Source organism: Dipodomys merriami, unplaced genomic scaffold (assembly GCF_024711535.1).
Source record: "Dipodomys merriami isolate MVZ:Mamm:240054 unplaced genomic scaffold, mDipMer1.0.p SCAF_712, whole genome shotgun sequence".
Classification (NCBI taxonomy): domain Eukaryota; kingdom Metazoa; phylum Chordata; class Mammalia; order Rodentia; family Heteromyidae; genus Dipodomys; species Dipodomys merriami.
The window spans coordinates 91,036-116,810 of NW_027206305.1; the positions used below are offsets into that span (position 1 = coordinate 91,036).

A 25,775-nucleotide genomic window follows, 5' to 3' on the forward strand; every position below is an offset into this window, starting at 1 on the left:
TATGTTTGAGGAAAGTTGGTCCCGAGGCTTCTGAGCTGGAAGCTATTTGGAGGCCAGAAGTCACCAGGGCCCCTTTCTTTTTTTTTTTTCTTTTTCTTTTTTCATGGGTCGTGGGGCCTGAACTCTAGGCCTGGGCGCTGTCCCTCAGCTCTTCAGCTCAAGACTAGCTCTCTACCACTTGAGCCATAGTGCCACTTCGGCTTTCTCTGTTTATGTGGTGCTGAGGAATCGAACCCAGGGCCTCATGCATGCAAGACATGCACTCTACCACTGAACCACCTTCCCAGCCCCTAGGGCCCCTTTCGTAAACACGGCTGATGGCCCAGGGACATGTCCCCAATATTTCCACCTCTTGTCACTTCCTGTCACCCCACAGGGATGGTTGTCTGCAACTGGGTGGTCATCCTCAGCGTCTGCATCACCGTCCTCTGCGTCTTCGACCCCACGGGCCGCACCTTCGTCAAGCTGAGGGCCACCAAGAGGAGGCAGCGGAACCTGAGGACCTACAACCTGCGGTCAGTCAGCTGACTGGGGAGTCATGGGCAAGTCCCTCTGCTGATCAGCAGGCAGAGCTGAGGCCTAGCCAGGCTGTGGGTGTGTGAGAGAGACTTCCCCTCTGCCTGCCTCCGTGTCTTTGTCTGTAAATCGCAGTTCCTGCCCCCAGGGGGTTGTCTGGCGACTTACGTGAGATAACATATACAAAGCAGTGTGGTCAACATCGTAAGAGGCTCATGCCTGGAACAGCTTAGGAAATGGGGGCAACAGTGGCATCATCAGGAGTCTGTAGCTCACGCCTGTAATCCTGGCTACTCAGAGGCCTGAGATCTGAGGATCTCGATTCAAAGCCAGCCCAGGCAGGATAGTCCATGACACTCTTATCTCTAAGTAACCAATGACAACCAAAAAAAAGCCAGAAGTAGAGCTGTGGGTCAAGTGGAAGAGGGCTTGGACCAAAAAAAAAAAAAAAAAAAGCTAAGCAAGAATGGAAGGCCCTGAGTTCAAGCCCCAGCACTGGCACATGCTCACGAAAAGAATAACTCTGTCATTATAGTAGGAGACATTAGAAATCTAACCAAACTTGGACAGAGTAAGTGACTGGGGTAGTTGTCACTGGCTTGTTCATAACAAGGATGGAGAAACCGAGGCACAGATGGGTCATGTGACCTTTTTGAAGCTATGCAGCACATCTGTGATGAGACTGGGAACATAAGCCTTCAGGGCTCTCCCTTGTCCAGTAGGCTGTGGACTGCCTGGGTTTCAGAGACTTGGAGGAAGTTAATCGAGGAGGACTTCCTGGAGGGGGTGAGTTTTATGTGGTGGTTTTTTTTTTTTTGCCGTTTGTGGGGCCTGAACTCTGGGCCTGGGCGCTGTCCCTCAGCTCTTCAGCTCAAGGCTAGCGCTCTACCACTTGAACCACAGCGCCACTTGCGGCTTTTTCTGCATATGTGGTGCTGAGGAATTGAACCCAGGGCCTCAGGCATGCAAGGCAAGCACTCTACCACTGAGCCACCTTCCCAGCCCTTGTGTGGTGTTTTTTAGGAAGGGGAAGGCTGTGCCTGGGCCGACTCGGAGAGGGAGGGTTTGACTCCTGTTACTTAAAGAGGGTGGAGTGGTCACCATAACCCCTGAGAATTAAACTCCTACTGTGGCACAGGCCCCCAGCGCTGAGCTCGGTAGAGTGGGACCCGTTATTCCCTTCTGCCAGCCCCAGGACAGTCGTGATCCACCAAGAAAGGTCGCAGTGGTGCCAGGGTGGTTGAAGTGGGTCCAGATCCCCAGCTCAGTGCAGCCTGCTCAGCACCAGGCCCAGCAGCCCAGGCCCCGCCCCTCAGGCCTTCTCCCCACCCCCACGCCTCCATACTGGGCTCCCCATGGACTTTCTTCCACGTCAGCTCATCAGAGACACACCCAGGCCTGGGCTTGTCACCACCCAGTCCCAAATGTCAAGTCTCAAAGCCAAGGCCCTACAGCCCATTTCCCCTCCCAGCTGAACTGGCCAACACCCTCCCCCTCCCCCTCCCCCTCCCCCACCCGAATGCCACTCTGCTTGGGCCTGCCCCCACCTGACCTGGTTTCTGGCCTCCCAGGCTCTTAAGATGCTGCCTTTAAAGCCCAGGGCACACAGCCCCTTGCTAGTGGCATTAACAGTTGCTATCACTTTAAATAGAAAACTTTCTATGGCGCCCACCTGGCTTGTTGACTCCCAGCTACTCAGGAGGCTGAGATCTGAGGTTCTCGGTACAAAGCCAGGAGGCAGGAAAATCTGTGAGAGTCTTAGCTAATTAGCAAAATAAATGCCAGACATGGAGCTATGGCTCAAAGAGTAGGGTGCTAACCTTGTGCAACAACAACAAAAAAGCTACGTAAGTGACAGAACCTGGGCCCCGAGTTCAAGCCCAGGTACCACCCCTCCCTCCCACCTCCAAAAAAAGAAAGAAAGAAAGCTTTCCATGGTTTCTAAACCGTGTGAAGGTGGGTACGAGGCCAGAGCCTCCAGGCCCCTCTACCTGTGGGGGTTTCTTCAGATTCTCCCTGGGGTCTCCCCCACTGGCTATGAAGCTACCACGTTTTGTGTCGTTTTATTCCAAGCCAGGACATTTTCAATCCAGCAACTTCCCAATGTAGAGACATGCTCACCCCACACCTATTTTGGTTGGGGTTGGATGTTGGGTGTATTGTTAAAGGCCTTGGCCCTGACTCTTTCCAGCAAATTGGTGGAGGCTGGGGAGAAGGGGAACTTTCCCCAGCACTGTTCCCAGAGCCCCAGCCTTGGGTTTTTGCAGAAGGAATGTCTGTCCTTCTTCCTCTTTAGTGGACTGTTGGAAACCATGACTATCTGTCCAGACTTGGTATGTGGCCCCCTACTTAACTAAACCTGTCACCGGCCTCACACGCTAAGATCAGCTGCCCCTGGTGTCTATCAAGGGTACTGCTGTGACGGTAGAGTGCTTCCATCTGGCCACAAGCCAGGCAGCAAATCCTCCTTGTTATTACATTTGCAAGTCCCATTGGGTTAGAAAACGTTAAAGATCTGAATGCACTGGGACCCTAGTTTGGCCAGTATACTGTCGCCTCATCAAGCCCCTGGAAGAGAAGACATTGGCTCAGGATACAAGGCTGCCTGAGTCTCCAGGGGCAGCTGGTCCTAGGACCAGTTCCTAAGCACCTCCTGTAACTCTGGATGACCCCGTTTTCTCCTCCTTCTGGAAAGCTGCCTTGTGGAGCCAGGGTTAAAAGAGTGCCGAGCAGACCCTGGCTGCACAGAGAAACCAAGCAGCTCCAGGACAGCCAGACCCGTCACCCCTGATCACTGCTAAGTGCCGTGAATGCACTGGAGGGCCAACCTCTCCGGCCCCCTTGACAGCCCCAGCAGCAGGGCAGCAGGGCAGCCAGCCAGCCCCTTGTTCAGTTGGAGACTGCTATGTATATTTGATGTTGCTGCCATTGTTAAGTTCTTCTAAGTGGAATATAATGAGTTTCTGCATTCGTTTGTGGGGGGAGAAGGGGAGGAATGCAGATCTGTGTGACAGGTCTGTCCCAGCCCTTGGAACAGAAGGACAGAGAGACCCAAGCCTGGTCACCTCTCCCAGAGCTCCTGGTTGGAGCCTTGGGACAGCAGAGCCGTCTTTTACTTTGGCGTCATAATTCTGAAGCCCCTCCCCAGGCACAGCCTTGAGTCAGTCTTCCAAAAGTCAGGGAGCCCCCATCCCGTACCCCCCAAACCAATGGCCCATGAATTTTCTTTTTACTTTTTCTGGTCCTAGGACTTGAACTCTGGGCCTTGGCACTGTCCCTGAACTTTATTTGTTTTATTTTTTATTTTTTTATTTTTCTGCATGAGGCTAGCATTCTACTAATTGAGCCACAGCTCCACTTCCGGTTTTCTGGTAGTTCACTGGAGATAAGAGTCTCATGGACTTTCCTGCCCGCACTGGCTTCAAACCAAAACTCTCAGATCTCAGCCTCCTAAGTAGCTAGGATTACAGGCGTAACCAGTGCCTGGCCAGCTCATGATTTTAAGCCAACAGGAGCCCCCTCAGGGAGTGCCTTGGATGGCTGAAACCTGGGTCACTGACCACCCAGCCTTGGCTAGGCCTGGACCCTGTTCCCTCCCCAAGCTTCTCTGCTGCAGCCCTTTAGGAACAGGCTGCCTCTGGGCCCAGCTCGTGTGCTCCAGCCTCTGACCTGGCATATCCGGTCTCTCTCTGTCTCCACAGGCACCGCTTGGAGGAGGGTCAGGCCACCAGCTGGTCCCGGCGGCTCAAAGTGTTCCTCTGTTGCACCCGGACCAAGGACTCCCAGTCAGTAAGTACTGGGAGGTGGCTCCCCGCAGGCCCATGCCCAGCGATGCAGACCCTTTTACCCCTTTGGCAAAGCAGGGTGGACAGGATTGGGCAAGAGGTACTGGGCTTTGCGTGTGAGCAGGTGACAGCCTGCTGTACGATGGTCTGTTCTCCATTGACCAGCTCCCCCAGCCGGGAAAGCAGCTGTCCACTTGCTTTGTCAAAGGAACAGAAAGACACAATGCCTTTAGTTTCGGACAAATGCTCCCGGGTCAGGCAACCTCCAGACAAGAACAGTGGGTCCATTTGTCAGCAACAAATGATCTGGAAAGTCTGGACTCACTGTCAAGTGCTCTGCATGGGGCTGGACATCAGTTCAGTTGATGCAAACAGAGATCCAGACACATGAGTACTGTGGAAGGAAAGCACAGTCAGCCACAGATGGCCCTGAAGATAGAAAAAGAGACAGGAACCTTAGAGATGACTTAGCCTATCATTCAGTTTTGCAGATTAGGCAGCTGGGGGCCCAGATAGGGGTGTGATTTGCTCAGTTTCCCCCCAGCAAGTGAGTAACAGAGCTAGTGAGGTCAGAAGACCCCCTTGTGCCCGAGGCAGAGAGCAAAGTGTGCTCCTCAGAAGCCACTGGAAACCTTGCCGCCAGCAACTTCTGGTGAGCCATGTGGTCTGGGAGGCCATAGAGGAAGACCCGAGGCACGCTGGGCAGGTGGGGAGCACGTCTGGGGTCTGTCCGGGGAGGTCTGAGGGGTCACAGGCAGTCATGCAAGGAGTGGTCCCCTGATAGATGGAGGCTAGGTTTGATGGAAGGCACTCGTGCCCCTCCTGGACCCACGTGTAGAGATGGGGTTGTTGTTAGAGCTTGAAGCCAAGGACGTATGTCTCAGGGGAGTTTCTGAGTATCAATCCAGGTAGAAATAGACTATAGCCAGGGACTGCCCTAGGAACAGGTCCAGTCCAAGTGCTTTTAAAAAATAAACAACAACAACAACAAACTTTGGGGATGGCAGGGCTGGGGACTGAACTCATGCTTGCTAAGCAAGCATTCTACCATTTGAACATTGACCAGTCCCTTTGCTTTTCCTTTGTTTTTGTTTTTTTTTTTTTTTTTAATAGGATCTATAAGCTTTTGCCCAGGCAGGCCTTCAACAGTAGACTTACTTCTTCCTCTCAAGCAGCTGGGATTATAGGGAAATACTACCACACTTGGCTCTGAGTAATTTTTGTTTGTAGTTAGTTTGGGGATTTGTTTTTTGGTTTATTTTGGGGAGGGGGTCATATTGGTTTTAGATACTAGGGCTTGAACTCAAGGTCTGAGCATTGTCTCTTGGCTTTTTCTGTTCAAGTCTGGTACTCTATTACTCAAGCCACACTCTACCTCTGGCTTTTTGGCGCTTAATTGGAGATAAGAGTCTCATGGACTTTCCTGCCTGGGTTGGATCCAAACTGGGGCCCCCAGGAGTTTCAGCCTTTTAAGTAGCTAGGGTTACAGGTGTGAGCCACCGGTTCCCAGCTTCTGAGTGCTGTCCCATCGATTTAAAAATCTGTCATTTACATAAACCATATTTCCAAGTCTAGCGCCTCAGTCCCTCTGGGCCGCCAGCTGGAGCTGTGGGCAGTGGCCCACACTGTGTGTGGCCTTCTTGGGCCTTTGAGTCTTCAACTTTAGATTTCTTTTTTTCTCTCTCTCTTTCTCTCTCTTCCGCATGCTAGACATCCCAGCAGGAGACCAGAGAAGCATGGCCAGTTGCTGAGTTTGTTCTCCTTTGGCATCTTCCGGGGCTTCAGGCCCCAGGGTAGCGAGAGGCAGGGAGTCTCAGAGCCACTGACCAGTGGGACTCATCTTTACCCATGTCCCTGCTGAGGACAGGGCCTGGAGGAAGCAGAGAGGCCACTGGTCCAGCAATCACACCCCTTCTCAACCACATCATGGGCACCACTGAACATTGTGTGTGGGGCTCCAGACCCTCAAGGCTCCAGAGTCCTTGGCAGGGGCTGGGTGGGGGGGAGGGCTTCCAGGATCCTAGATGGTGGGGTGATTGCTGAATGCTTCCTATGGCTTCTCTGCTCGACACAGCCCGTAGAACAAGCTGAGCCATGGCACCTTGGTTCCTAGTTTGGGAAGAGGCAGTGGCTCCGGCTGGCTCCCAGGCTGGGTGGATGCTTGAGCCGCGTACTGGCATCTAGAGCAGAGGCCTGGGCAGTGGGAGAGGCTCAGTGTGGCTGACTCCCGCCAGGCCTGCAGGAACCGGGGCGCTCAAGGTCGCAACTGCCCAGAGCCAGCTGGGTCGGGCCGGGGCCGGGCTGCGCAGGTGCCACAGGACACCTGCCCTGGGGGATTCACTTCTGGTCTCTCGGCCTCTTCTGTCCCTCTGCCGCTGCCCCCTGCCTTCCTGAATCTCACAGGATGCCTACTCGGAAATCGCCTACCTCTTCGCCGAGTTTTTCCGGGACCTGGACATTGTGCCGTCTGACATCATTGCTGGCCTGGTGCTGCTCCGGCAGCGGCAGCGAGCCAAGCGCAACGCTGTGCTGGACGAGGTGAGGGTGCTGGGGCCGCCTCCGCCCCTCCCTGTGGCCCCGCCCCGCCTCCAGCCCCGCCTCCGCCCCCTGTGGCCCCGCCCCGCCTCCAGCCCCGCCTCCGCCCCCTGTGGCCCCGCCCCGCCTCCGGCCCCGCCTCCGCCCCTCCCTGTGGCCCCGCCCCGCCCCCAGCCCCGCCTCCGCCCTCCCTGTGGCCCCGCCCCGCCTCCGCCCCCTGTGGCCCCCGCCCCGCCTCCGGCCCCGCCTCTGCCCCTCCCTGTGGCCCCGCCTCCCGCCCCTCCCTGTGGCCCTGCCTCCCGCCCCGCCTCCGCCCCTCCCTGTGGCCCCGCCCCTCCCTGTGGCCGCCCCGCCTCCGCCCCTGTGGCCCCGCCCCGCCTCCGGCCCCGCCTCTGCCCCTCCACGTGGCCCCGCCCCGCCCCACCTCCCGCCCCTCCCTGTGGCCGCCTTCCCGCCTCCCGCCTCCTGGGATCTTCAAGTCTCTCCACTGGCTGCTCTCCATCACTACTAAAGAAATGCTGGGGTGGGCTGGGAAGATGGCTCAGTGGTAGAGCGCTTGCCTTGCATGTCTGAGGCCCTGGGTTCGATTCCTCAGCACCACATAAGCAAAAAGATTTAAAAAAAAAAGCCGGAAGTGGCTCTGTGGCTCAAGTGGTAGAGCGCTAGCCTTGAGCTGAAGAGCTGAGGGACAGTGCCCAGGCCCAGAGTTCAAGCCCTATGACCGGACCAAAAAAAAAAAAAAGAAACGCCCAGGTGCCTCCTGTTTGTCCCTTTTGGGCCAAGCCCTTTTGGGGCTTGAACTTGGGGCCAGGGCCCTGTCCTTTATCTCATTTGCTTAAAACCACTGCTCTACCACTGGAGCCAGAGCTCCCTTCCCGCCTTCTTGGGAGATTAGAGTCTCACGGACTTTCCCGCCTGGACTGGCTTTGAACTCTTTGATCTTCAGAGCTCAGCCTCCTGAGTAGCGAGGATTACAGGTTCCAGCCACTGGTGCCTGACTTACTTTTTTATTTTCTCCAGTTCTTTGCCTGTAGCCAGCCTCAATCTGGGATCCTCCTGACAATGCCTTCCACGTGGCTAGAATTACTATAGGTTTATGTTATGATATGCAGCTTGTTCTTTGAGATGGAGTCGTTTTTTATTTTTTTGTCTCAGCTGGCTAATTTCTGCTTCCCAAGCAGCGGGCATTTCAGGCATGTACCACCATGCCCCACCTTCCAAGGATTTCTAATCACAGGGACCCCTGGTGACCATTGCCAGCCTGGTGCTTTTGACCTCTGGCTTTACTGCTCTATCCCTGCCAGCACACCAGTTCCGGCTCTGCCAGTCTGTCCCAAATCCCTTTCCCCTGGGTGTGGGCCAGGAGTCCCCTTGGGGCTTGGGGCTCTGGGTTGAAAGGGAACAACTAGAAATACAAGGGAAGTGCTGCCTGTTGCATACCACCCACTCACTCTCTGGGGCCCTGGGATCTTTGGAAAACAGGCGGTGCCCAGGGCCGCAACCTCTTTCTCAGCCCTGTGTCTGGATTTGTCAGGCAAACAATGATATCTTGGCCTTCCTATCCGGGATGCCAGTGACCAGAAACACCAAGTACCTGGACCTCAAGAACTCGGTGAGTCACAAGGCTCCGGCCCCTCCATCCTCTTCCCCCACTGCCATCAGCCCTCCCAGAAGCCCCTCCTCACATCACCCCCAAGTGCCCCCCACACACACCCTTCACTAAGCTATTGCACCGTGAGCTGGGAAAACCACTGCTAGCGAGAAGTGCACTGGGGCATAGCAGGCTTTCTAGAATCTTCTCTCAAGTGCCTTGGGTTGAAATCCCAGGGCTTAAAGAAGAGCCGGGCCTGGGGCTGGGAAGGTGGCTCAGTGGTAGAGCGCTTGCCTTGCATGCCTGAGGCCCTGGGTTCAATTCCTCAGCAACACATAAGCAAAAAGAAAAAAGCCAGAAGTGGCGCTGTGGCTCAAGTGGTAGAGCGCCCAGAGTTCAAGCCCCATGACCGGACCCAAAAAAAAAAAAGAAGAGCCGGGCCCATGGCACCGTGCCCGGCCCAGGGCACTGCGGTGCAGCCTCAAACCATAGCTGGCAACAGGAAGTCCAGCCTTGTGGCCGAACCACAGAGCAAGTCCTCGTCCTTCTGAGCCGGTCCCCGCCCTCGGCACACACCCCACCCAGAGCTCCAGGGGACAGTGAGGGCGTGAGGGAGTCCTAAGCCCAGCCCCACGAGCACCCACCAGCACCGGGCCCAGCGCCACCCTTGGGTGATCTCCGTCTGTCCTTCAGAAAAGCCTAGGTTTCCTTCTGCTCCACTCACCAAAGCCCGCGTAACAGGTGCTACTGCCAGTCTCCATGGCCTGGCCTGCCCGGCTAGGGGAGGGGCGGGGCAGGGCAGAGGCTGCCAGAGCCCCGCCTACCAGGGAGCTCAGGCATGGCATAATTACCCCTGGGGCACTGAGGAAGGCCTGCCCGCCTGACTTCACGAGATGACTAATCGTCCTCGCTCACTCTGACAAGGTGACTAATTCCCTGTAAGTGCCACCGTCCTCCGGTGCCCAGGGGCACGTGGAACTGACTGGCCAGGACCCTGTGGTTCCCAGTTCTGCTCTCTCTCTCTCTCTCTCTCTCTCTCTCTCTCTCTCTCTCTCTCTCTCTCTCTCTCTCTCTCTCTCTGTCTCCAGCCCAGGATGCTGATAACACAGGTTTTCCAGCCATCACACTTTAGACTCTCCAAGTTTCCAACCTGTGCCTTTTTCTCTAGAATGACCCCAATCTCCCTGACCCCTCCCTTCCGCCCCCCCCCCCCAGCCTCACTGAGACTTCATGAGTCAGAACAGAGAGAAGTCAATTCCCTGACAGCAAAGCCCTTTCCTGGGACCCCATTGCTAGAATGGGGTTGTGGACCACACATGCTCCCTCCCCCCCCCTCTTTCCTGGAGAGGGGGAAAAAAGCCAGACAATCGATCTCATGCTCCAAGTGAATTTTCTGTCTCCCAATCATTAATTCAGAGATTGGAGCTACCAGGACGGGACTGAGGAGAATACATGCCCTGGGCACATGTGTACGTGGAGGTACCCTGCCTCACGCCCCCTCCCTGCTGTCCCACCTCCGGGACCAGCTGAGCAGAGGCCACAGACAGAAGGTCTGGGGGCCACCTTCCCCTGCGTCCTGTCTTCCAGCACGAGATGCTGCGCTACAAGGAAGTCTGTTACTACATGCTGTTCGCCCTGGCGGCCTACGGCTGGCCCATGTACCTGATGCGGAAGCCCGCCTGCGGCCTGTGCCAGCTGGCTCGTTCCTGCTCGTGAGTACCCCACCGAGGCCTGGCTTGGAATCCAGACCATCCCTTGCAGCCTGGGGGAAGTCGGTGCACCTCGCGGGGACCTGTGAAATGGGGTGATTGAGACCCTGCTGGTTTTGTTCATTCCCTGCCCCTTCTGGCTCTCTCTGTCCACACACACACACACACACACACACACACACACACACACACACACACACACACACGCCATCCATTTCCCTTCTATTCACCTCTCTCCATCTCTGGCTCTTCTCCTGGGCACTGCTTTTCTGGAATTAAATTGTCTTGGAAGGGAGGCCTACTCTATGGAAGGTTCTAGAAAGGCATCCAGAAGGCCCTTTAGCAAGAAGCCCCAAGTTCTTTTCCCCTCCTGGGGAAGGCCTCAGCCACAGATCTGGCTGCAACCTGGCTCAGGGAGTGGGGGCTGGGGGGAGGTCTCTGCATTCCTAAGTGGGCCAGAGAAGGGCTCCAGGAAGGACCCTCTCTTGTGACGGCTCCGCCCTCAGTCCATGCCAGGGAGAAGCAGGACAGCTCCCTGGACTCGTGTTCCAGAAAGGCTGGCCTCTAGGTCAGCTGCTTCCCCACACCCCACCCCAGGGACCACCAGAGTCACGCCTGCTCTTTCCTGGGAAAGCTACTGGCTCTTGGGACTTGGTTCTTTTTCTTGTTTTCCCCTTTTTCTTTTGCTTTTAGTGGTCAGTTGTGGGGCTTGAACTCAGGACCTGGGCTCTCTCAGCGTTTTTGCTCATGGCTAGCACTCTACCACTTTGAGCCACAGCTCCACTTCCGGTTTTCTGGCGTTTAATTGGAGACAAGAGTCCCGCAGATGGGGCTGTGCTTTGAACTGCGATCGTCAGACCTCAGCCTCCTGAGTAGCTAGGATGACAGGTGTGAGCCACCAGCCAGCAACGGGCTTCTTTTTCTTTTCTTGTGCTGGTACTGAGGCTTGAACTCAGAGCTTCACACTCTCCCTTGGTTTTTTTTTCACATCACAGACTTTCCTGCTCAGGCTGGCTTTGAACTAGGATTCTCAGATCTCACCTCCTGAGTAGCTAGGATTACGGGGCGATCACTAGCACCTGGCTCTATCAGCCTTCTCCATACTGAATGGGAGAGAGAGAACAGAGTCCTTGGCCCTGAGAGGGTTCAGTTAGGGCAGGGCTTCACCCTTAAGAAGCACCTGCACGTGCTGGACCTTTGGTTTCCCAGCATCCCCCCGGGAAGCAGCTGCCAGCCCCCCACTCATACAGCAGGGGAGGCCAAGGGGCTGGTGGGGCAGTGCCCTCCAGGCCTATAAAATCAGGAAGTGACGTTGTCAGGAAGAGTTCCAAGTACAGTCCTAAGTGCAAGGCCGTATCACTACAGAGCCAGGCTCCACCCAGGGGACAGAGGGCAGGAGTTCGGGGCCCACCGTCACCACCACCACCAGCACTTGCCCTGGTGGTGTAGAAGCTGCTGGTGGGTGACTGGCCCGGCTCTCTGGTGAGCATTCTGCTTGGCTTCCAGACTTTGGATTAACTCCAAAGTTTCTCCATTGAGAAGCAACAGTTCCATGACCCCTGAGAGAAGAAAAATGTCTCAGTCTCACCAAAATCCTGGTGGTGTTGATAAAATCTCACTCCGCTGGCAGCTTAAGTCAACTGACAACCCGGGTCACTCCCGCGCTGGGCTGATCTGTTGGATACAGGCTCCCTCTGGTGGCCTATATTGGAACTGCAGTCCAAATTAGGGGCTCAAGAGCTGGCTCAGCCAGCCAGCCAGCCTCCCCTGTACCTGGCAGATTTGTACTGGGGCCACAGCTGTGATGAGCACAGGGGAGAGCCCCTGCCCACCCCGCGGAGCCCCAGCCGAGACAATGTGCAGAAAGAAAGTCTATTGTGTGTCAGAGTCGATGGCGCCCCCAAAGGATGCAGGAGATGGGGAAGCTCCATCAGAACATAGCCGGGTAGGCAGAGCCTCAGGCCTCAGTAGGACCAAGGTTCTTAAGCTAGGTAAGGAGGGCACCATTATGGGGTCTGGTTTGACTTCTTTTTAAAGGGTCACGGTGCTGCTGAGTGGAGAACCCTGGGCAGCTGTGGATGAGGGAGGCCAGGCAGGTACCAGCCTCGGGAGGGACACCCAGGCAAAGAGAGAGGGGAGAAAGCACAGGCAGGAGCTGGTGCTGTACCTGGAGACAAAGCCCAGCTCGTGAGGGTGCCGGGAGGATATGGGGGATCTGGGGGGGGGCTAGTCCCATGGCCTGGACTTGGAACCTGAAGTGCTTAGAGATCAGATCTAGAGTGGGTTGTAGAGCATGTCCATGGCATTTAGAGCCCAGCACTGGGTGAGTGCAGACAGGATGCATAGCTAGAGAGAAGAGGAGGCTCAAGCTAGACTTGGAATCCTTGGTGACAGAGAACAAGCCAGGGAGGAGGGCCAGTCCAGGAAGGGACTGGAAGGAGAGGCGTTTTCAGCCAACTGGAGATGGACCTGTGGGTCAGGGCCTTCTAAGAGATCATGTGCTGGGAGCCAGAAGTGACTGGTGAGTATGATAGCATGATGGTCACTGGGGACAAAGCAAAGATGATTCTGGAGACCAGATGGGACTAGAAATCCAACTGGAAACTGTGCGCCGGTGGTTCACGTCTATGATCCTAGCTACTCAGGAGCTGAGAGAGCTGAGGACTGCAGTTCAAAGCCAGCTTGGGGAAGGAAAGTCTGTGAGACTCTTACTTCCAATTAAGCACCAAAAAGCTGAAAGTGGAGTTGTGGCTCAAGTGGCAGAGTTCCAACCAAAAAGCCCAGGGACAACACCATGGTCCTGAATTCAAGACCCCAGGATCAGCAGAGAGAAAAAGAAAGAGAGAGAGAGAGAGAGAGAGAGAGAGAGAGAGAGAGAGAGAGAGAGAGAGAGAGAAGAGAGAGAGAGAGAGAGAGAGAGAGAGAGAGAGAGAGAGAGAGAGAGAAACTAGAGCCCCATCCAGAGAAGATGGAGGAGAAAAATGCCCCATCAAGCCAGGTGCTGGTGGCTCACTCCTGTAATCCTAGCTACTCAGGCGGCTGAGATCTGAGGATCTCGGTTCAAAGCCAGCTCAGGCAGGAAAATCTGTCAGACTCTTATCTCCAATTAACCACTCAGAAAACCAGAAGTGGTGCTGTGCCTCGAGTGGTAGATGAAGCGCTGAGGGACAACGCTCAGGCCCAGAGTTCAAGCCCTATGACTGAAAAAAAAAAAAAAAAAAGCCCTATCAGGGGTCCCCGGCGCTGAGCTCATGGCCGCCGCTCCCCAGATGCTGCCTGTGCCCAGCACGGCCCCGATTCGCCCCCGGAGTCACCATCGAGGAAGACAACTGCTGTGGCTGCAATGCCATCGCCATCCGCCGCCACTTTCTGGACGAGAACATGACGGCGGTGGACATTGTCTACACCTCCTGCCACGACGCGGTGAGGGCCAGGCGGGGGCCGTGCGGTGCGGTGGGGTGGGGTGAGGGGCCTGGGGGGCGCTGCAGCCTGCCCACCGTGGGCTGGGCCAGGGCAGCCCCTCCTCTTCCACATCCCAGGCTGAGGAAGGGGGTTGCCTACCCCGCCTGTAGCATCGGGCTCTTCCTGCCCAGCCTTAAGGAAATGAGAAAAGAAAAAAGCAAAGCGGGGAGGCTGTGCACTGGGGTGCCCAGAGGTCCCAGGAGCCCCGGTCTTGGCAGGCCTGAAGGGGTTCCCAGGCCACAGGAGCCGGAGGATTTCTTAGCCAGGAAGACAGACAGTTAGCGTCATGCAATCTAAGTCTAGCCCCATGCCGGAGTTCTGGGGCTCATGGGCTGCCACCTCCTAGGTCTACGAAACCCCCTTCTATGTGGCAGTGGACCATGACAAGAAGAAAGTGGTGATCAGTATCAGGGGAACCCTGTCCCCGAAGGTATGCTGCCCATGGCCCCCCCGGGGCCCCTCAAAGCCTCCCCATTCCCATCCTCCTCAGCCTCCTCTCACCTGCCTCTTCTCCCCCCCCCCTCCCCCCAGGATGCCCTGACCGACCTGACCGGCGATGCTGAGCGTCTCCCCGTGGAGGGGCACCGAGGCACCTGGCTAGGACATAAGGTACCCACTCTGCGTGCCTTCAGGGCCCCTGACCTTCTCTTCCCCAGCCCCTTGGCCTGCGTGTGTGTACACGCGCGCATGCGTACTTGCGCACACCAGGGGACTTTACTGCTTGCTCAGCCACTGGGAGAGACTGGTCAGAGAGCTGTGCATTAGTCTGGAAGGTTCCTGTGGCCCATCTCCATGGGATGCCCCCCTCCACACACACACACACAGCCCAGAACAGGAGTGCCCATTCCCAGGAGGGCAAGGGGGCCTGGGGAGGCTGTGGGGCCCAGATCACACCAGTGTGTCCTGGGCACGCTGCCCTCTGAGCCTCTGTCTCCTCCTCTCTGGGATTGACCCCAGGGGAGCATGGCGTAGGGCAGGGTCCATGGGCCCAGTCACTGTGGTCGCCTGCCGCCAACCCTGCCCTGTTCCTCTCGCCAGGGCATGGTGCTGTCTGCCGAGTACATCAAAAAGAAGCTGGAGCAGGAGATGGTCCTGTCCCAGGCCTTCGGGCGGGACCTGGTGAGGCGTCTTCCGTGCCCCCCACCCCTCCAGCCTGAGGGAGGAGGGGCCAAACCATGGCCAGGCCCCTGCTGCCCCTCCCCCAGCTCTGTCCCGCAGACAGCTCCTGGAGATGCCCCGGGCTCCCCGCCCAGGTACCCAGTACCTGCTCCCTGCCTGCTTAGCACTGAGCCATTTGTTCCAAAAGAAAGTTTAGTGGAGCACTCAAAATAGAGAGCAGAATGACAGCGACACGCGGCAGCTCTGCTTGGCAATCTGAACCCGGACCCCCACCCCATTCCCCCCACCCCCGCACAGGCAGCAACTGAGGCACTGCCAGTGCCCCTTCCCTGGCCCTGCAGACTCTACACTAGTAACTTAAGGAAGAGGGAGGGGGACAGGTAGCCTAATGGTTAGCCTAGAGGACAATCATTATAGTAATAGACACTCAGAGATGCAATGCCGAGGAGGGCGTGGGAAATCAGGGAGGGCTTCTCCAAGGAAGAACCTCTGAGCAAGGTCTTGAAGGATGAGTAGGAGTTCGTGAATACAGTCTCCCTAAGCAAGCAGTCTGTGGGGACCAGCATCCATACAGGACAGACTTGATCCCAGGACTCTGCAGAAAGTCCTCTGCCTCCCTGGTGTCAGCTGGGGCACTGAGCTTGGCAGGCAGCAGGGCACTGTTCTCAGGCTTCTCTTGGTGCCCAGGGCCGCGGAACCAAACACTACGGCCTGATTGTGGTGGGCCACTCCTTGGGCGCGGGCACAGCCGCCATCCTCTCCTTCCTCCTGCGCCCACAGTACCCAACCCTCAAGTGCTTCGCCTATTCACCCCCAGGGGGCCTGCTGAGGTGAGCAGCCCTGGAGTAGGCTGGTATGACGGGAGCCATCGAGGGCTGGTGGGGCTAGACTGGGGCTGCCCAACTTCCGGTCACAGGGAGGGGCTGGGAATGGCCCCGTGCATGGAGTGTGGTGGGCTCCCCAGAAGGCATGGAGCTCAGTGGCGTCGCCACCCACCCCGGGGATGCTGGGGCTCCCGCCATGCCCCTGATCCATGCCTGAACACCTTCCTTCCTCCCTCCCCCTTCTCCCACAGCGAGGACGCCATGGAGTACTCTAAGGAGTTTGTGACTGCCGTGGTACTGGGCAAAGACCTCGTCCCCAGGTGAACCCCCACCCCAGTCCCCAGCCCCATGTCCCCCACCCCACTCCTCATCTCCCTGCGGATCCTCCTACCCCCAGTACCACTGGCTCACACCAGTCATCCTAGCTACTCAGGCCGGGCGCTGGTGGCTCACGCCTGTAATCCTAACTATTCAGGAGGCTGAGATCTGAGGATCACAGTTCAAAGCCAGCCAGGGCAGGAAAGTCCATGAGACTCTTACCTCCAATGAACCACCAGAAAACCAGAAGTAGCGCTGTGGCTTAAGTGGTAGAGCACAGGCCTTGAGCTGAAGAGCTGAGGGACAGCACCCAGGCCCAGAGTTCAAGCCCCACGACCGACAACAACAATAAAAAAGACTGAGATCTGAAAATTGCAGTTCAAAGCCAGCCCAGGCAGAGGTCTCTTATCTGTGAAACTTATCTCCCATGAACCAGCAGAAGAAAAAAAAAGTGGGAAATGGATTAGGCCAAGTGGTAGAGCATCAGTCTGGAATGAAAAAGCTAACAGACAGCACTTAGGCTGTGAGTTCAAGCCCTAGTACCTGTATGCACACACACACACACACACACACACACACACACACACACACACACACACACACGTAAGTCATCGCTGGCACCCGTACCTTGCTTGGCTCCACCTTTCTTCTGCTCCCCTCTGCTGAGCTACAGACTCCATGCTACCTCCAACCTGGTAGCCAGGCACAGGCCAGCCCACTCTACCCCCTCACCCCCCTCCCTTGTTTCCCTCCACTCCCCTCCCAGCCCTGGCCAGGCCAGACTGATACCTCTCTCTCTCTCTCTCTCTCTCTGCCCCTGCCCCAGGATCGGCCTGTCCCAGCTGGAAGGTTTTCGTCGCCAGCTCCTGGATGTCCTACAACGCAGCACCAAGCCCAAAGTGAGCTCCTGCCTGGCATTCTGGCCTTGGGGCAGCCCTAGCTGTCCCTGTCCTGGAGTTCCCCGCTGATCCCCCAGGACAAAGCACAAAGGGCCCCACTGTGGATCTGGAAACCTCAAACCCTCAGTCTCTAAGCTCAGTCCATCCAGCCCCTGTCCTTGGACAGGTGGGGAAACTGAGGCCCGGGCCCAGTGTTGGAGGGCCCTGCCACAACTGTGTCAAACTTGGAAGAGCCAGGATGGACTACACTGAGCTGTCTTAACTCATCTGATCCTTGAGCGGCCATATTTGGAGTGGGCAAGAAAAGCTGTTTATTCTGGGCTGGGAATGTGGCTTAGTGGTAGAGTGCTTGCCTAGCATGCATGAAGCCCTGGGTTTGATTCTTCAGTACCACATACACAGAAAAAGGTGGAAGTGGTGTTGTGTCTCAAGTGGTAGATTGCTAGCCTTGAGCACAGAGAGGCTCAGGGACAGAACCCAGGCCCTGAGTTCAAGCCCCAGGACTGGCAAAAAAAAAAAAAAAGGCCTTTCTTCAAAGCCTGCAAGGTAAAGCCTAGGCCCCAAGAAGGCTGGGTGCTCCGTGGGGAGGATGCAGTCTGCTCCCGTCTTCTGCTGGAGTCGGGAGGAGAGGGCCAGCTCTGCCCAGACTGTACCAGGTCTTGAGGAATGCTAGCAGGCCACTGGCACCAGGAGTGTGGGGCGAGGCTGGGTGCTGTGGCCCTGGCCTAGGCCAGCAGCAGCAGGAGCCCACTCAGAATGTCCATGAGGTCTCTCTTCATTGGCCCCATCAGGAGTGCCCTCACCCCCATTCAGTACCTCAGCCTGTCGGTGCTGTTCCCAGCCCTGGTGTCTGTGACCTTCTGGCGGCAGAGCCCGGGGTCCAGTGCCAGGTGCCAGGTGGTGGGCAGGAGAGCCTAGCTTCACCGGTCTGTGTCTGTCTAGAGGACCCAGCTCTGGGCAAGAGGCATTGTCTCTACCAGGGCTTGACCTGGGCATTCATTGTACCTGGAGTCAAGTATCTGGGACCTGACCCAGACCTGGCCAGGCCTGGCAGGTAGAGCCTGATCAAACTGAGGTCAGTTCTGCCTCCAACTTGTGGAATGATCTAGAACAAGTCCCTTCCCTCACTGGGCCTGTCTCCCATCCACTAGATGAGGGCTTGGCTGGTCCCCCAGCCCCTTGCCAGCCATGAAATTCAACAATTCCATGTCATCTGTCCTTGGCATCTTATTGGCCATCTGGCCACCGTACACTTCAGCCACTGCCTCTTCAGGTGGGCACCGACCTTTAATGCCCTGGCCACAATCCCTTCTGCCCCTTCACATCCCCCTCCCCCTCACCTGTTGAGCCTTCCTGAGCACCCCAGCCCTGCCCAGCCAGCCAGCCTTGCTCAGCCCCCACTGCCTCTCCCTGCTCACCCCCCACAGTGGCGGATCATCGTGGGGGCCACCAAGTGCATCCCTAAGTCAGAGCTGCCCGAGGAGATGGAGGTGACCACGCTAGCCAGCACGCGGCTCTGGACCCATCCCAGCGACCTGACCATCGCCCTCTCGGCCAGTACCCCACTCTACCCGCCCGGCCGCATCATCCACGTGGTCCACAACCACCCCGCAGAGCAGTGCTGGTAGGTGACACCCAGGGCTCCAGATCCATGGCCACCCAGGGTGTGGACAGGGGCAGCATCTGGGCACCTCAGTCCACAGTGCTATGCTTCAGCCTCAGTGTCAGTCCTTCCCTGCTGCTCCCGTGGTGCCCGCCTGGCCCTTCCACCATGAAGTGTATACTGGGCCCGGTGGTGGTGGCTCACTCCTGTAATCCTAGCTGTTCAGGAGATCTGAGAATCACAGGTCAAAACCAACCTAGGCAGGAAAGTTGGTGAGACTTAGTATCTAATTAACTAGCAAAAAGCTGCAAGTGGTAGTGTGGCTCAAGTGGTAGAATGCCAGCCATAAGTAGGCAAGGTGGAGTTCAATCCCCAGCACAGGGGCATATGAACACACCAAACAAACACCCCCCCACACACACACACACATACACAGTGTGGATGTTGGCCTGAGGATGTAGCTCAGTGTTAGAGGACTTGCCTATCATATGCAAGAGGGGAAAAAAAGGAAGCTGGGTTCCAGTGGCTCACGCCTGTAATCCTAGCTATTCAGGAGGCTGAGATCTGAGACTTGCGTTCAAATCCAGCTTGGGCAGGAAAATCCGTGAGACTCTTATCTCCAATTAATCATAGAAAAAGCTGGACGTGAAGCTGTGGCTCAAGTGGGAGAGGGCTAGCCTTGAGCATAAAAGCTCAGGGACAGAGATCAGGCCCAGGTTCAAACCCCAGGGTGGCATCTTGGCAGCTGCTCATCTGTCAGGCCTTGGCCAGCGCACACTTCAGTGTTCCCAGAATTAGTCAGCAGACAGCTGTGGGCAGGTGTGGGCCCAACGCTCAGTGAAGAGCAAGAGAGGAGCAGGACCCAACACAGACTTTCTCAACTTCATGTTCTTAAAGCTTGGGCCTGCTTCGCAGTATTCACTATCTCTCTTGACCAAGAGCTGGGCACTAGGCCCTGATGGGGCTGGAGCAGGCATGCCCTGAGTCTTAGCAGCTGGAGGGGATGGGGGGGGGGGCTGCAGCTTCAGGTCAGCACTTTCCAGGCTCAGAACAGTGCCTGAGTCAGGAGGCCTGTAGCCCTGCTGGCCAAATGGGGCCGGGAAGGGGGGGGTGAAGGGGCCTCCAGACCCATCCTCCAACCCCTGCCCTGCTAAGCAAGGAAATGCGGCAGAGACACCTGACACCCCCACACATACTTCCCTCTGGCCCCTATGTCCCCCTCAGCTGCTGTGAACAGGAGGAGCCCACATACTTCGCCATCTGGGGAGACAACAAGGCCTTCAATGAGGTGATCATCTCTCCGGCCATGCTGCATGAGCACCTGCCCTATGTGGTCATGGAGGGGCTCAACAAGGTGAGCGGCAGACTGCTCCCCTCAGGAATGGGGAGGCCAGGAGACACCCCTTCCCCCACCCAGGGCCTGTCCATGGCCCAGGCTAACAGGAAGCCCAGGTGGCCACCTGACATTTACCAGGCCAAAAGATGGTTCTGCCTCCTCGGCTCCTTGAAGGCAGGCATAGGCCAACCTGTTCCATTTGTGGGCGGGGCATCCTGTGCCACTGTCCCAGGCTTGCCTTGAGGAGCAGAGCCCCTCAGGAGGAGAAGCAAGAGCCCCCCCCCCCGACCCACCACACTGCTCTGGGAGCTTCATGTCTGTGGCGCCTCCATGCCAGCCCCCCTCATCCTGCCCCCCAGGTGCTAGAGAACTACAACAAGGGAAAAACAGCGCTGCTGTCTGCTGCCAAGGTCATGGTGAGCCCCACCGAGGTGGACCTGACTCCTGAGCTCATCTTCCAGCAGCAGCCGCTGCCCACAGGACCGCCCCTGCCCGCCGGCCTGGCCCTGGAGCTGCCGGCCACGGACCACCGCAACAGCAGTGTCCGGTAAGTCCTGGGGCCCAGGACCACCCAGTCCCTTCCCCAGGGGCTGTGGTGTGTGTGTGTGGGGGGGTAATGCACATTGGTGCGCATACCCATCCAGTGTGAGTCCTGGGCTGAATTTCCCTCTCTGCTCCAATCAGCCTACAACCTGCCATCACAGAGGGGGTCTCAGGTTTCCCTCATGTGGGCTGGGGGATTTCGAGGCACCATGCAGACCTGCAGACTTCAGACATACAGATTCACCCATTCTCACTTAGACTCAAACAGATGGACATCTGCACTCACACATGTGTGTGTATGTATGGACTTGCATTAGAGCCTGTGCAGTCATAACATATGTGTGTGTACCATTTTTAGCCATGAGTGTATAGATTATTACAAATGCACATACAGATCTACAGGACACTCTTGGACAGGCAGACATGGGTGCGAATGCGTGAATTACCTGTGCTAGACACACAGGCATACAGGCATCACCCACACACTGCTCATGCTCACACATACTGTTTGGAGGATTGTCCTGCCTCTGGGATCCTCTCCCAACCCCCAGGAGGCGCTGTGGTCACAGATCCTTCCAAGAGATTGCTGAGGGGAGGGGCCGCTGCTTCCTGGTCCTTGGTAGGGACCCTTGAACAGCTCTTCCTGCATGCAGACATTTCTTGTGGCAGCTCTGTGCTTGACGCCAGTAAGAACTACAACCACCCACTCCTCTATCCCCTGCAGGCTGGTCTGCAGAGCCAGTGACCCAGGGCTCCCCATCCTGCAGAGGGCTGCATCCCTGGGAAAGGCGGGGGGGGGGGGGGGGCCAGGATGAAGAAGCAAATGAAAGGAGTCTCTAGGGTGGGAGTTATTACTGGGACTTAAAATCAGGGTCTGAGCACTGTCCCTGAGCTTTTTTGCTCAAGGCTAACACTCTTATCACTTGAGCCACACCTCCACTTCTGGCTTTTTGGTAGTTAATTGGCAATAGAGTGTCATGGACATTTCTGCCTAGGCTGGCTTTGAACCATGATCCTCAGATCTCAGCTTCTGGAGTATCTAGGATTACAGGTGTGAGCCACTGGTACCTGGTAATAGGAGCCTTATACACAGCAGAGTGGCGCTGATCTGAAAGTGGAGCTGGGGTGGAGCTCCTCTTGTCCCTGCCTTCCTTCCTCCCTCTCTGTCTGTCTGTCTCTGTCTCTGTCCCTCTGACTTTCCTTGAGTCCCTCTTGTTTCACTGTGGCCCCAGTCTCTCTCCTCAATACAGTGACTGGGTCCCCAAGTGGTCTTCTTAGAGTCTTAAAGCCCCCTCTGGAGCCTTAGCCTCCTGAGGTCCCCACTCCAGTTCACCCAGCACCCAACCTTTGTCTTTTATCTTGGATACTTGGGAGTTAAATTTAAAAAAAAAAAAAAATCACACCTGTAATCCTAGCTACTCAGGAGGCCGAAATCTGAGGCTTGTGTTTCAAAGCCAGCCGGGGCAGGACAGACAGTAAGATTCATATCTCCAATGAACCACCAGAAAGTTGGAAGTGGAGGTGTGGGTCAAGTGGTAGAGCACCAGCCTTGACAGACAGTTGAAGGCCCATGGCGGGCACGCATGCGCACACACTGCCCTGAGGGGCTGGTGCCCTTCCTCGTCGGGGGGTGTGGGGTGTGGAGGGATCGGGGGAGGGGGTTGACTCTGACTCCGCACCCCCCCCCCCAGGAGCAAGTCGCAGTCCGAGATGAGCCTGGAGGGCTTCTCCGAGGGGCGGCTGCTGTCGCCGGCGGGCGCGGCGGCGGCGGCGCGCGCGGACCCGGTGGAGCTGCTGCTGCTGTCCACGCAGGAGCGGCTGGCGGCCGAGCTGCAGGCCCGCCGCGCGCCGCTGGCCACCATGGAGAGCCTCTCGGACACCGAGTCCCTGTACAGCTTCGACTCGCGCCGCTCCTCGGGCTTCCGCAGCATCCGGGGGTCGCCCAGCCTGCACGCCGTGCTGGAGCGTGACGAGGGCCACCTCTTCTACATCGACCCCGCCATCCCCGAGGAGAACCCGTCCCTGAGCTCCCGCACCGAGCTGCTGGCCGCCGACAGCCTGTCCAAGCACTCGCAGGACACGCAGCCCCTGGAGGCGGCGCCGGGCGGCGGCAGCGGCGCCGTCACTCCCGAGCGGGCCCCGAGCGCGGCCAATGAGGACCAAGAGGAGGCGGGCGCGGAGGGCGTGGGGACGGCGCCCCCTGCCGGCGGGGAGCTGACCCTGCACAACGGGCGCCTGGGGGACTCGCCCAGTCCCCAGGTGCTGGAGTTCGCCGAGTTCATCGACAGCCTCTTCAACCTGGACAGCAAGAGCAGCTCCTTCCAGGACCTCTACTGCATGGTGGTGCCTGAGAGCCCCACCAGCGACTATGCCGAGGGTCCCAAGTCCCCCAGCCAGCAAGAGATCTTGCTCCGGGCCCAGTTCGAGCCCAACCTGGTGCCCAAGCCCCCGAGGCTCTTCGCGGGCTCGGCAGATCCCTCCTCTGGCATTTCTCTCTCTCCCTCCTTCCCGCTCAGCTCCTCCGGGGAACTCATGGACCTGACACCCACAGGCCTCAGCAGCCAGGAGTGCCTGGCGGTAGACAAGATCCGGACTTCAACCCCCACTGGCCACAGGGCCAGCCCCACCAAGCAGGATGACCTGGTCATCTCAGCACGCTAGCACTCCATAGCCGCCGCTAGCCAGGCCCTGGCCCAAAGCACAGGGCCCCATGGGCACCTGATGGCCATCCTAGGCCAGGTAGCTTTGAGGAGGGGCCCCTGGGGACCAAGGTAGCCGCAGGCCTGAGGCATCGCTGCTGAGCTGGGGGTCCACATCCCTACCTCAGCTTAGGACCCCCAGAGCCAAGGTGGCTGGGGCAAAAGTACAGAGAGGGCAAGGATCAGGAAGGGGTCAGGGCAGCTGGCAGGGCAGGCAGGCCCACACTCAGCCTCCTCAGCCCATCCCCAGCCTGACTTCCCCACAGGACATCCGGGCACTCTGTTCTGGGACAGGCGCTGAGCAAGCTAGCTCCCCCTCACTGCCCTCTGGCTGCTCTCCCAGGGCCCAGCACAGAGCAGTACTCTCCCATGATTCTATGCCCTGACCACCCTCCCCAGATCTGGTGCCTGCTGGCCGGCCCCCTGGGGGGGGACACCCCTCATACAGACACACACACAAACACACACCTAGGTGGCCCACAGTGTTGTATTTGTTTACAGAAACTGTCAGGCTTGGCTCAGGTTATATGCTGGGCTTATCTATATATCTGAGCAGGGCCTGAAGCTGTCAAGGAATTGGGAGAGGCCCAGAGGAGGTCAGGGTGAGGATGATGCCTTCTCTGCCTGGTGTCCCTTGTGTTGGTCCCTCCCATTCACAGAGCCTGGGCCATGCAGTTTGCCCTGCCTACCTACTGCTCCCTGACTTCCTGGCTCCCCTTCTGAACCTAGGGACCCTGGCCACTCAAAGGGTGGTGGGCACTGGAGTGACCATCCCTGGCTGCAGAGTCACGGCCCCGGGAGGAAAGAAGGCAGCCACAGTCCCCCTCCTCTAAGGGCCCCACTTGACCCCTCTGTGTCACCCGACCATGGTCAAGCAGACTCTGCGGCCTTTCCCTCTCCCCACTGGCCTGGTGCCTTCCTGGGACCTGGACCCCACCCTCCCGCCCACCATGTGTTATCCCATGGGGCCAGCCTGGCTGGAGACTCTCTGCCCAGTGCCCAGGAGAAGGATCAGGAGGGTCAGGAGCTCAGGGGCGGTTCCTAAGTTAGCCTGAGCCCTCCCCCTCCCCCACTGGGGTTCCCTATGGGTCTAGGAGCAGAGATGGGGCTGTGGGAACCGGCCTTCCCCTCCCCCCTCAGCCAGGCAGGGGTCGGGGAGGTTGTGCATGCTAACGTCAGGCGTGTGTGTGCATGCGCATGAATGTGCACCATTCCTGAGGAAGGGGCTCCTGGGGGCTGCCTGCCTGCCCACCTTCCTGCCTGCTGCCCCTCCCAGCCTGCCAAGAAAGCAGCCCTGGAGCTGGATGTGGGCCCAGGAGGTGTGCAGAAGGCCTGCTTGTGCCTTTGTCTACTCAGAGGCACGGCCCCGCCCACTCTGGTCCCACCCCCGCCCCACCCCCAGGCCTCCATGGGCTGCTGGGGCTTTCCCGGCCACAGCTCCCTCTCCCATCCAATAATCACTGGTCTTAGGCCTGAACGCCAACCCTACACATGGCTGAGGCTGGCCTAGACGGCTGCCCTCTCCAACAGAGGAGGGACAGAGACCTGGAAGCTGGGCCTTCCCTCACTCTCTCCCACCCTCCCTGGACTCCAGGCTTTCCTGTGCCTGGACATGTGCTATGGAGGCAGAGCCTCCACCCAGCACAGAGCAAGACAAAAAAAAAAAGAAAAAGATTCAAACATCAAGACAAAACTCTTAAAGAAAAGTTCAGGGCCAGTAAGCAGGGCGAGAGTTGGGTCTGGCCTTTGACTTTTCCCTCTGCCAGGGTAGCTCTGGGGACCTCTAGGGTGGGTTTACCCCTCCCTCCCTCATGCCCGGGACTGAGCCATCAGGGACAGACCTCCCACCCCCAAGACTGCAGCCACACCCAGTGACAGGCTTGGGGTTGGGGCAGGCTTGGACTCAGCCCTGGACCCCCCAGGGTCAGCCCACCCTCCCTTCCCTGCCTCCTTCCTGCCCCTGAAGGATGGGTCTGCTGCACGTCTCTCCCCTGTAGCCCAGGCTGCATTTTGGGGGGGTCTGAGCCACCCCCCTGGGCCCAGCTCAGCTAAGACCCCCTCCACACACACACACACACACACACACTGTCCCCCAGACCCACAGCACAAGCTCTTGCAGCCAGACGCTGGCCTGTCCTCCCTGGGACCTGGGTGACCTCCATATGCAATCAGTAGCAAGCAGCTAGGCCCCACATACCCTCCCGAACTCTACGTGCCATTCTCCCATGACCTTTTTTTTTGTACTTAATGTATGAAAGATCCACACTAATATTGCTGTACAAAGGAGAGACAAATTAATATAGCTTATTCTATAAATATATCTGTATATAAAGGTTTCTGTATATTGTATAGAACTGTGTATAAACTGGATGTAGAAGCATAGCAGCCCTCTTGAGTGATCTCTCATCAGGGGACAATGACAGAGTGGGGGGACACCCTAGGAGAGTCACAGCAGGGTGGGGATGGAGACTACACCTCTGTAGCTGCTCCCTAGATACACCAGAGAGCCCGGGGGAGACCCAACCTCTCCTCCCCCCCCCCACCCTAATACCCATGTGCATGGCTGGGCTATGTACAATCCAGAACTGAGAGCTGAGGCACCAGTGGCTCACGCCTGTAATCCTAGCTACTCAGGAGGCTGTGATCTGTGGGTCGAAGTTTGAAGCTAGCCAGGGCAGAAAAATCCATAAAGACTCTTATCTCCAATTCTTCAGCAAAAAAAAGCTGGAAGTAGAGCTCTGGCTGAAGTGGGAGAGCTCCAGCCTCGAGTGGAAAAGTGAAAGGACAGCACCCTGGCTGAGTGTAAGTCCCAGTACTGGCGCATGCTCATGTGTGC

General features: G+C 57.4%; 1 protein-coding gene across 3 annotated transcripts in view; it reads left to right on the forward strand.

The window, feature by feature from the left end:
* LOC138818112 (diacylglycerol lipase-alpha) overlaps positions 1-25,312 on the forward strand; it is a 63,316-nt gene extending 38,004 nt beyond the window's left edge. For all 3 annotated transcript variants that reach the window (XM_070009019.1, XM_070009021.1, XM_070009020.1), the window contains exons 5-20: positions 377-515; positions 4,218-4,305; positions 6,705-6,839; positions 8,371-8,448; positions 10,015-10,139; positions 13,406-13,559; positions 13,945-14,028; positions 14,130-14,207; positions 14,637-14,717; positions 15,405-15,547; positions 15,793-15,861; positions 16,686-16,758; positions 18,186-18,382; positions 19,586-19,715; positions 20,057-20,244; positions 21,932-25,312. In XM_070009019.1, coding sequence (XP_069865120.1) covers positions 377-515; positions 4,218-4,305; positions 6,705-6,839; positions 8,371-8,448; positions 10,015-10,139; positions 13,406-13,559; positions 13,945-14,028; positions 14,130-14,207; positions 14,637-14,717; positions 15,405-15,547; positions 15,793-15,861; positions 16,686-16,758; positions 18,186-18,382; positions 19,586-19,715; positions 20,057-20,244; positions 21,932-22,901 — 2,732 coding nt within the window. In that variant the 3' untranslated portion in view covers positions 22,902-25,312. The remainder of the gene's footprint in view (positions 1-376; positions 516-4,217; positions 4,306-6,704; positions 6,840-8,370; positions 8,449-10,014; positions 10,140-13,405; positions 13,560-13,944; positions 14,029-14,129; positions 14,208-14,636; positions 14,718-15,404; positions 15,548-15,792; positions 15,862-16,685; positions 16,759-18,185; positions 18,383-19,585; positions 19,716-20,056; positions 20,245-21,931) is intronic.
* The last annotated feature ends 463 nt before the right edge of the window (positions 25,313-25,775 follow it).